This window comes from Ipomoea triloba, chromosome 3 (assembly GCF_003576645.1).
Source record: "Ipomoea triloba cultivar NCNSP0323 chromosome 3, ASM357664v1".
Classification (NCBI taxonomy): Eukaryota; Viridiplantae; Streptophyta; class Magnoliopsida; order Solanales; family Convolvulaceae; genus Ipomoea; species Ipomoea triloba.
In genome coordinates this window covers 15153294-15164040 of record NC_044918.1, presented here as the reverse complement: position 1 = coordinate 15164040, position 10747 = coordinate 15153294, and the positions used below count along the sequence as shown (strand labels likewise).

Below are 10747 nucleotides of genomic sequence, written 5' to 3'. Positions count from 1 at the left end.
TTTTTTTTTTTTTTTTTTTTTTTTTTTTTTTTTTTTTTATGTGGCAGACTCTTCCCCGGCTTCTTGATGCTCCTAGTTTGGAAAATGTGAATGCGAAAGTTGTATCGTGTGGAGCACGCCATAGCGCTATAGTTACAGGTATGCTAACTATTTTCTCCGGGACACACTGAAAATATTGCTGTAGTAGTACACCACGGTATGGAGGTTATGTTTAACAAATGCTGAAATTGGCTAAGACAATCCTCGTATAATTGGCTACATTTATCTCATGCACGCCTAACTACTTTTCTCCGTTTGATTTTCCTTTCTTACGTTTCTGAAGAGGACAGCAAAGTGTTCTGCTGGGGCTGGAACAAATATGGCCAGGTACTCTCTGCAAACATTTTCCACAACATTCTGTCAAGTTATTCGCCTGAATACTAAAGATTATTTACGCAATTTGCAGCTTGGTTTGGGCGATGTAATAGATCGCAACATTCCCACGCAAATGTCAATCGATGGATGTGTCCCGAAAAAGGTGTCATGTGGATGGTGGCACACCCTTCTACTAGCAGAATCACCCACATGAATGCCCTTCAATCTCCTGTATGCTCCAGGCACAGTTTTGCTAGGTTAGCAGTTAAGTCACATATATATGTATGTTCATGTACATAAAATATATAGCTTGTATACATTATGGCACAAATATAAGCTTGCATTAGTGATGTCAAAATCCAATGACTCCAACCACAGCATCAAGAAATGACATGTTCCTATTGTTGTGTGGAAGATTAGAAGGTATATGATTGTAGCCTACAGTGTACTAGCCTTGTCGATGCTTCGAGTTTATAGTGTGATACGATCTCACATCGACTCCTTTAGGAATGGAGAAGTGTTACTTAAAGTTAAGGTTTCGGATTAAGTGTCTATAATAGTGTATGAATATGTTACTGCAAATCTGGTATAATGCAGCTATTATCAGTTTATAGTATTTAGGTTTGAACTCAAGACTTTGATTTATATATATATATATATATATATATATATATATATATATATATATATATATACTTACTTGCATACTTATGTTCAAACGTGTAAATAAGCTAATCAGCCGCAGACAAAGTTCTAGATTGGTGGATGTTTGGCAGCCAAGTTTGACTATATGAACTGATGCATGTATTTAATTATAGAGTTCTCGACTATTAAGAATTAAGAATTGGAATAAAGGTGAACATATATATATTCTCTCGACTCACGGGGGCAACATTATTGTTGTCAACTCTGACTTATCTATTAAAGTAGTAAGAGTTAATTTTATTTTTTTGTCATACATTTATTTATAAATGACAATCATTTTAAGTCATTTTTTATAAGAACATTCACTTTTGGTTTTAATATTATTATAACATGATATTTTTGATCATTTATCAATAAAATGATTTAAATATCGTTAAATATAATGACATTTTAGTTTTAATTATGGATTTTTTAAAAAAAAAAAGCATAAAAATATAGCAGGTCAACTTATTTTGTATAAACGGAGACTAAAATAGTCATGTGACAACAATACTATGATCAAATGATGATGTTTTAATAAAAAAATGACTAAAAGTGAACTATTACCTATAAATTTAAGATTAAAAATTAGAATTAACTCATTAAAGTAGATACAAATTGAAATATTCAATGTTTTTTTTTTTTTTATATATACAATCACTATTTGAGAATGTGTATCGAATAAATTTTGTTTATGTGTAATAATTTATACATGAGAAATAGATTTCACTAGATTCAAACAAAAATGTATAGACAAAAATCAAATTTGTGATCTTTAAATATAATATTCATTTTTCATTCATTCCACTATCCTTTCAGAGCAAATATTTAATGTTTAAGTTTATGATTGCTATCCTATTGTCATCCCAACTAACCCAACCAACCACTGCACGTTCAGAGAGACAGAGAGTCACATGGCTGCTACGATTTTTATTTGTGTTTGTCAACCCTCGCCATTAAAGATGAAAGTTGACCATCCTTAAAGTACATATGCCACCTTTTACATCATTTTGGTATTAATCACATGATTTACGAAAAAGGGTAATCCTAACAAATAAAAGATTGTAGTGAGGTAAACCACTTTCCACTTTCATGATCGAATTTAAATCTTTGTGAATTGTAATTGTTAAATTACCTGCTGATCAACTTGGCTAAGAGTTACCTCATGTGACTAACACTCTTAAATAGTTATAGATGTATACTATTCATGGAGAAAATTAAATTATTAAATGTAAAAAGAATTATAAAAAAGAATACATTCATCCTTAAATTATCATCTAGCATTATCAATAATTTATTACAATTAGATTATATAATGACTCGTATTTTGCTTATTGCTTATATTTTTCAATATAATGAAAGAATAAGCAATCAAAGAGATAAACTAAAGTGATTTGCTTGCGTAGGTCTAGCTCACTGGTTCATTAGACAACATTTGGAGAAGAGAACAAAATTTGAAACTTGACAGCGGTAATGTGTGAATTGTGCTCAAAGTAGACATATCTTTTATACTTGGCATTTGGCCATATCTATAGGAGTTAGGAATTTAACCTCTTGTAATAGAGTCAGTAGAACTCAAAAAAAAAATAAAAAATCTTCTTACATCTCTACTAGGGTAGAAACACACAAAAGTCAAAGACAATAACTTAAAGAACCTTCCATATATATACTGTCCAGTTGTTGCCGCTTGTTTGGTATTTATCTACTACGGAGTAATAAATAAACCAAAATACGTAGTAATATTTTTGACTAAATAAAGAAAAAAAAGTTTTTTTCCCCAATCTCAATGTGCAGAAAATTCAATACAATGTATTTAATATTTCACATTTTTTTGTGACTAAAGAAATCTTCACAATACTTTATGTAATTAGATGAAAAATAGTAATCCAATGAGAAAGAAGATAATCAATGATTAAAAATTAAGAAAAAAAATATTATGTATGCATACTAAGCGTTTCCAAATGTACTAGCATAGTTATGAAAATGTTATTGTATATTATATATTTTTTTTAGTACTATTGACTCTATTACAATGTAGTATATGTTTGTAACTGAAACCAATAACCTTTCATTTGGGAGTATCATTTCGTGCCACAACCTACTGAAGACAAAGAGTCAACAGTCGTTCCATTGAGACTCGAACCCTATAAACCGGGTGTCACTAGACCAAGGTCTTTGGCAAAATATTTATTTATTTGATACCAATAAACTAATATTTTATCTTTAAATTTAAAATTTTAGAAGTCAAAGGATCTTTCATTTCTCTTTTTGAGATCAACTTCCTGAGAAAACTGTTCTTTCTTTTGACCTATAAATGGAGGAATGAGTGGCTTCTCGGCGTAGTTTTCCGGTTCCCTTCGCTTCAAAATGACAACAGCGCCTTATACCTCTCTACTGCGGCGGCGCCACCTCTTTGTGGCGCTGCTGCTGCTGCTATCGTGCGCGGGGAGCGCACTATCTGCCCGGAGGTGCGCCGACTGCGGCTCTTCTCCGGTGCCGTACCCACTCAGCACCGGCCCCGACTGCGGCGATCCCTCGTACAAGGTTCGCTGCGACAACAATGGCGGCCTGGTGTTTGATACGCTCAATAATACGTATCCGATCACCTCAATTACCCCGGAGTCTCAGCGCCTGACGATCGCGCCGTCGTCCTTTATCCCCGGCGCGTGTGTCACCGACGATATCTCCACCGGCGGAATTTTGCTTAATTCCTCGTTGCCGTTCAACATCACCAGCAGCAACACCGTTCTGTATCTCAACTGTACGGAAACTCTGCTGAACTCGCCCCTCAATTGCACCGCCTCTAGCCTCTGCCATGCCTATATAAATAGCAGCCTTGGCGGCGGCGCGTGCACCAACGCGCCGATTTGCTGCACTTTCCGGGCCGGCGGGTCGTCCACGTCGGACAAGATGCGGGTCCGGAGTTCGGGTTGCAGCGCGTACCGGAGCTTTGTAAACCTGGATGAATCTTTGCCGGTGAGCCGGTGGCCGGCGCCGGCGATGGAATTGCAGTGGGTGTCGCCGCCGGAGCCTCTGTGTCGCTCCCAATCTGAATGTGATTCCGATTCGACTTGCGGAACGGACGGGAATTCCGGTGGCGGCGTCAGCAGATGCTTCTGTAACTCAGGGTTACACTGGGACGCCATTGTTGGATCTTGTGTTCGCAGTAAAGATTCAATCTTTAACATAGTAAACTTCCTTAAAATCTCCGAAACCTTTCAATTTTCTATCTAATCTAACATCATATAATCCTTAAAATTGTTCAGATGTATGCCAGGATGGTTGTGGAAGTGATAAAACTGCCCTTATAGCAGGTACATATCTAACTATTAGTATAAAATTTTAGTTGCCCACATAGGCATAATCTGCAGGTACATATCTAACTATTAGTATAAGATTTTAGTTGCCCACATAGGCATAAGCCGCAGATTGTAAGCAAGAACATAGGATCGAGTCTTCTTCAGTATGAGAGTTACACCTACTATTTAGTGTGTTCTTTGTGGGCACCAGAAACTGGTCTACCATGTATTGGGTTGCCGAGTCACCTGATTTACCGCTTCATTATTCTGTCGGGCTGAGGTAAGAATAAGATTTTAGTTAAAGTCACTGTCTTGACATAATTGGGGATTCTTGATTCTTGCAGGATTAACATCAGGTTTGGGGGTGGCACTGGTAGCTGCAGTGATAGGATTCTTGGTGTACAAGCGATATCAGCGCATCAGGGAGGCGCGAGAGCGCCTAGCTAGCGAGCGTGAGGCCATACTCAACGCGGGTGGTGTCAAGACTGCGAAGCTTTTTAGCGGGAAGGAGATCAAGGGGGCGACGAATAACTTTTCTAGGGACAGGCTGCTTGGTGTGGGTGGATATGGTGAAGTGTACAAAGGAGTTCTTGATGATGGGAGAGTGGTGGCAGTGAAATGTGCCAAACTGGGTAACACTAAGGGCACTGACCAAGTTTTGAATGAGGTGAGAATTCTGTGTCAAGTGAACCACAAGAGCCTGGTGCGCCTTCTGGGCTGTTGTGTCGAGCTCGAGCAGCCGTTGATGGTGTACGAGTACATCCCGAACGGAACTCTACTCGACCATCTACAGGGCGATAAGCGCAAGCATCTGGCATGGAGCCACCGGCTCAACATTGCACAGGCGACCGCAGAGGGGCTGGCTTACCTCCATTTCTCCGCGGTTCCTCCGATCTACCATCGCGACGTGAAGTCCAGCAACATTTTGTTGGACGAGAAGTTAAATGCTAAGGTCTCCGATTTCGGTCTCTCGCGTCTCGCTCACACCGACATGAGCCACATATCCACTTGCGCCCAGGGCACCTTAGGGTATCTCGATCCTGAGTACTACAGGAACTATCAGCTCACTGACAAGAGTGATGTCTACAGTTTCGGGGTCGTGCTGCTAGAGCTCCTGACATCCCAGAAAGCAATAGACTTTAACCGAGATCAAGACGACGTAAACTTGGCAGTTTACGTGCAAAGGCTGGTCGAGGAGGAAAGGATCATGGACGCCGTAGATCCCATTTTGAAAGAAGGCGCGAGCAACTTGGAGCTGGAGACTATGAAGGCACTAGGGTTCCTGGCAATCGGGTGCTTGGAGGAGCGCCGACAAAACAGGCCTTCCATGAAAGAAGTAGTCGAGGAAATCGAGTATATAATTAGTATAGCAATGGCAAAGGATGAGAAGTAAGCAGCAATGCAGAAATTAAAGTATTTAGACAGCATATGTGATATGTTTTCCCAACTTTAAGATTGTGTGTGTTTTACATTGTTTCCCAACCAGACATACTGTTTCCTAGTTTTCTGTCTTTTCGAGTTTATCAGAGGTTACTGTAATGCATCATTTTGAACCCTAATTTACATCAAACACAGCATATTGAAGGCAGATCAGATATAGCGATGTGAATCGTGTGTTGTTAGAAGGTTGAATGTTTGTTATACAGATACTGTCAAAATCGAGCATATTCACAGATAGAAAGATGCGGTGAGGTTGCAGCCGAGCGGCCTAAAACCAACTCATCTAACTCGAGGCTGCAAGACAAAACGTGACAAGAGAAGAGATAGCGAGAAAAAACCAGGATATAAAAGCCAATGCAATCGAAATCTGGAACATGTTGCAGTCGATATTGGCCTGAGCTCTGCAGAAGGTTGTGTCCCGAGCAAGCAGAACCATCACGCCAGCCGACGAGCACGCAGCGCCAAGGGATAGCGTCGCTGTCACCTGCATTACAATCACGCACGCACACACCACCGCGTGGTTACAATCAGAAATCCCGCAACCATAGTTTAAAAAGGCTTTTTTGAGGCTTGCCTTGAGGCCCGCCTCAGAGTGAGGCTTAGCAGGTACGCACTGAGGCTTACGCCTCTTTGGCTGAATTAGAGGCTTACGCCTCAGCCATATGAGGCGTACGCTTCATATGCGCCTCAAGGCATGCCTTCGCCTTTTAAAACATTGCCCGCAACCAAGATCTGTTCTTTTTGTAAGACTAACAGCATTGGTTCATTTATGAAAATCTGTCTACTCAGTTTTTGCATAGCGCTTGATCATTAGAAAAAATCTCTTTCCCCCTTCCCCTCTTTATATCGTTCATTGTATTCAAATATTCAACACAATATCACCCAGAAGTCCCGTAAATTAAAAGTGAATGAGCAGAGAAAGGTACCCAATCGCCAACAACAGACAGGCTCATGAAGATATGATTACGCAGATCTCTCTTAACCCTCAGGGAATGAATATCATTGCAGGCAAGTATAAAACTCCATATAACTTGAAGCCCCATGGACGCGATCAAATAGCTGAACCAGGAGACACCCGCTAGTGAGCTTAAGCAAACAGTAGAGCACGCAATTTGAAGAACAAAATTTCTTAAGCGTCACAAAAACAAGCATCAATATGAACTTTACTAAAACCCCAACACCTAACGAAAGCTCAAAACCACACTGAAATATTACCATCTGGACTAAAAGGACAAACCGATAAAAGTTCCCAAGTAAAACAATAAGGAAATAACTTTGCTACAACTTCAAGAAAGTAAAAACTTTCATTCTTTTGCACTAACCGATAGCGAGGACATGACTACCTTAAGACCATTTCTTGAAAACGCGATATGCAACCGACTGTGAAAGGCATGGTTTGATCAATTGACCTAGTTCAGTTCACCTAATCCAACAAGCTCAAAGGTCCAAAGCAATACTCTCTTGCAGTTCAAATAGCTTTACAGAACCTATTCCACTTACACAGTAAAACTTTATTTCCAACCTCAGCCTGCCATTCAACTCTATTTAGAGACTAATCTTCTCCAACAAAGGAGAAAGAATAAAAAGCATCTTGATATGTAACATACACATTCATTACACAGCTAATTTCCATTCAAATGCAGTGAAAAGAATATTCATATGTAAAGCAACCCCCCACCCCACCCCACCAAAAAAAAAAAAAAAAGATTCTGGGTAAATGAGGAACCTCAATGTGTGAATATAGGCAGGAATTTTATATATTTTCTAAAAATGAAAGGTGGGAAGAAAAAGACAGACTATAATATAATAATAAAGAAAGAGAAGAAGAAAGGTACCAGAAAGCAGTGGCAATAGAAAATCCAGAAGCAGAAGCCATAACTCCAAGTGAAGCAGCTGCAAACCCACACTGCCCTATTCTCAGCACCAGTCCACTTGCCTTTCCTGGCCTTCCAAACATCACCTTCATCTCTCTCTCTATCTCTGATATGTGTACCAAAATTGAACCTTTCTTCAAAGGGTACTTTGAACAAGGAAGAATGACAAAGAATGTTTCTTCAGATCTTTCAATGCTGCTGTTATTGGGATTCTACAACAGACGTAGATTATAGTAAACCCTAAAGTAAAATGGGAAGAAATCGAAAAAGTTGTGTTCTTTTATGGTGTTTTCCATTTCAATTAGGAGTATACATTAGGATTAGATAAATCTCCAATTGATTATTATTTATGAATTATAATAAGGAAACTCTACTCGTGAGTTACATTAGCATTAGATAAATCTCCAAGCGAAAGACCTTGTGTTCTAGTGACACCCGATTTATACTCCCATATGAATAGGAGTGGGTTCAAGTCTTAGTGAAAACGACTGTGGACTCTTTGTGCTTCAGTAGGTTGAGAAATCAGTTATGAACAGATACTACATTGTAATAGAGTCTGTTAATACATTTTATACTTATAATAATTAACAATTTTTGTACATGTAAACAAATAACTTGATAGTTGTTGATAATATAATAATTATAAGTACCCAAATTGTCAACTATAAATACAGAATATGCTAATTACAGATATATAATTTGAAGATTATTTTTTAACCAAGATCCACAATACAAGTAGACCCGGTCAATGATATAATTTGCTATCCGGATCACGTTTGGGCCGTTCCAAGCCCAATATTGACGGAGCAGTGGACGTCTATGGAGTCGCGGACACCTGATAATATCTCAAAAACCCAGCATTATAAACACCTCATAAAATCCTAAAACCCTACAAACTATACTCTTCGCTGCGTTTCATCTCTTTCCTAAAACCCTAAAGCTCTGGCAATGGCGTTCAGCAACATCGTCAGAAGAACGGCTGTGCAAATCGCGCCTGTCGCCGCTCGATTCATTGGAAGAGCTCAGAGGTATAACCACCACTGCTCTTCTCCCCTCTTCTCCTCCTCCGCCGCCAATCGCGTGGGTGTTTCTGGAAGCTTTTTCCGCAGCGCAGTCCCTTCTGGATTACACCACTTCTCCACCAAATCTGATGAGGCCCTTCTCAAAGTCATCGAGTCCGAGATCGGATGCGCCGTAGAAACCGAAGGAATTGACAAGGTTTCACATCCCTCCCACCTTTTTCCTTTCTTTTTCATTTTTTGTGCTTGATTAATGGTTATTCATGTTGAAGTTGATCTCAAGTTTTGAGCTTTGGTAACTTAGTTCAAGAATTGATTATTCTGGAGCCTCAATTTGCATATATATGATTATATGTATTTGTTCTAGTTTCAGAATAGGGGATTGTTTCTTAGTTTGAGCTGGTCTCCTATTAGTAACCTAGGACTGGTTTACTAGGGTTCCACTTGTTACTCAAAAAAGAATTGGATTGTTCTAGTTCAAAGATTGAATTATTTTTTCTCCATTGTTGTTTTTAGCTTGTGAATTGAGCATCCATGAAGTTTCCATCACTATGTTTGTCATTCAGGTTGAGGATGTTCCTGCTGGTTTTCCATTTAAAATTGAAGATAATCCTGGATATCAGACCATAACACTGACAAGAGAGTATCAAGGTGAAACCATCTGTGTTGAAGTGCACATGCCTGACCTTGTTACTGGGGAAGAGAATCAGGAAGTAGCATCCGGGGATGAGGACAATGAACAGGGCAGTGAGTCCCAAATTCCTCTTGTTGTAAGAGTTTCCAAGAAGAATGGACCTGCACTGGAGTTCGGCTGCACGGCTTATCCTGATGAAATTTCGATAGATAGCTTGTCAATTAGGGATCCCAATAGTGCGGAGGACCAAATTGCATATGAAGGCCCTGATTTCACGTGAGTTTGAGCTTTGTTTTTTGCTGTGATTAACCCCTTTTGCAATTGCATTCACACTAATGCCATCTATCTCTCTTTTGGTGTTAGGGATTTGGATGAGAATCTTCAGAAGGCTTTCCACAAGTATCTCGAGATCAGGGGCATCAAGCCGAGCACGACCAACTTTTTGCATGAGTACATGATAAACAAGGATGGGAGGGAGTACTTGATGTGGCTTAAAAACCTCAAGAAGTTCGTTGAGGCTTGATTGATAGATAGTTAGATGTTTGCTTACCTCTTTTGAAACTTGCTTACCTCTTTGGAAGGTGTAGTGTGGTAGCTTTTACTATGTTATTTTTTGCCTGACAATACACTGTTTTAGTTGGTTTTAATGAAAGGTAGAGGATGATACTATTTGTGTTGGTAGAAATTGGTACAATTCTATCATTCTATGTAACATTGTAGCCATGAAGAGTCAAATTGTCGGCTATGCAAGTCTTTTACTTGTTCGAATCATGAATAAAGGTTTTGATGATTGTTTGTCAATGATTCCCAAGTCATACTGTGGACAAATCTTTACTCACTAATCTTACAATGATCATTTATAAATATCAAATGAATAACAGTAATAACACAATCATATTTTCTCACTTCAAATATCATTTTCTTTTTGTAAGTAGTTTTGTTATCATTCAAAGCAACTACATCTTTTTCTTTTAACCTTCCTTTTACTCGTCAGGAATAGAGTTGAGACAAATTTATGTCAGGAATAGAGTTAAGGTTGACAAATGCTTGTTCAGTCAAGAACTGACTTCAAGTTTATATTATCTACTTAACAAGCAACGGCTTATAATATGGAAGAAATGTAAATTAAGTGACGCTATGTAAATAAATAAATGAAAGAATATAAAAGAAATTTAACATAAAGAAAAATACAGTGGATCACGTGGATGACATTTGTAGTTGCTGTGGAATGATCAAACTTCATGGAGTAGTTAGAAATATTTTAATGAGTGGCTTAAGTTATTGGTTATTATCTTCCATTCTTAAGAAAACCTGCAGTTATTACTCAATAGTATGAACTAAGTCAATGGCTGCTGTTGACAAGGAAAAGAACTCATAGTTGACAGCCATATGGAAGTGCAACTTTCCCTCACTGATTTGGACAAAAGGGAAAATGAAATATGA

The 10747-nt window shown here is 38.7% G+C and overlaps 4 protein-coding genes across 5 annotated transcripts in view; 3 read left to right on the top strand and 1 right to left on the bottom strand.

The window, feature by feature from the left end:
• LOC116012305 (ultraviolet-B receptor UVR8-like) overlaps nucleotides 1-987 on the top strand; it is a 4181-nt gene extending 3194 nt beyond the window's left edge. For both annotated transcript variants that reach the window (XM_031251819.1, XM_031251820.1), the window contains exons 9-11: nucleotides 48-138; nucleotides 323-366; nucleotides 446-987. In XM_031251819.1, the coding sequence (XP_031107679.1) occupies nucleotides 48-138; nucleotides 323-366; nucleotides 446-568 (258 nt within the window). In that variant the 3' untranslated portion in view covers nucleotides 569-987. The remainder of the gene's footprint in view (nucleotides 1-47; nucleotides 139-322; nucleotides 367-445) is intronic.
• Nucleotides 988-3322: 2335 nt separating this feature from the next.
• On the top strand, nucleotides 3323-5925 carry LOC116013594 (wall-associated receptor kinase-like 20). Its single transcript, XM_031253440.1, has 3 exons — nucleotides 3323-4204; nucleotides 4305-4352; nucleotides 4682-5925. Exons 1-3 carry the CDS (start codon nucleotides 3406-3408, stop codon nucleotides 5728-5730), a joined length of 1896 nt encoding a protein of 631 aa, XP_031109300.1. The 5' UTR covers nucleotides 3323-3405; the 3' UTR covers nucleotides 5731-5925.
• On the bottom strand, nucleotides 5917-7945 carry LOC116013596 (CASP-like protein 5B2). The gene is made up of 3 exons (XM_031253441.1): nucleotides 7613-7945; nucleotides 6704-6836; nucleotides 5917-6261 (listed from the first exon to the last, which is right to left on the bottom strand). The coding sequence occupies exons 1-3, from the start codon at nucleotides 7741-7743 to the stop codon at nucleotides 6061-6063; spliced, it is 465 nt and encodes a 154-aa protein (XP_031109301.1). The 5' UTR covers nucleotides 7744-7945; the 3' UTR covers nucleotides 5917-6060.
• A 605-nt stretch (nucleotides 7946-8550) lies between these two features.
• On the top strand, nucleotides 8551-10105 carry LOC116012216 (uncharacterized protein At2g39795, mitochondrial-like). Its single transcript, XM_031251703.1, has 3 exons — nucleotides 8551-8869; nucleotides 9237-9580; nucleotides 9668-10105. Exons 1-3 carry the CDS (start codon nucleotides 8600-8602, stop codon nucleotides 9825-9827), a joined length of 774 nt encoding a protein of 257 aa, XP_031107563.1. The 5' UTR covers nucleotides 8551-8599; the 3' UTR covers nucleotides 9828-10105.
• The last annotated feature ends 642 nt before the right edge of the window (nucleotides 10106-10747 follow it).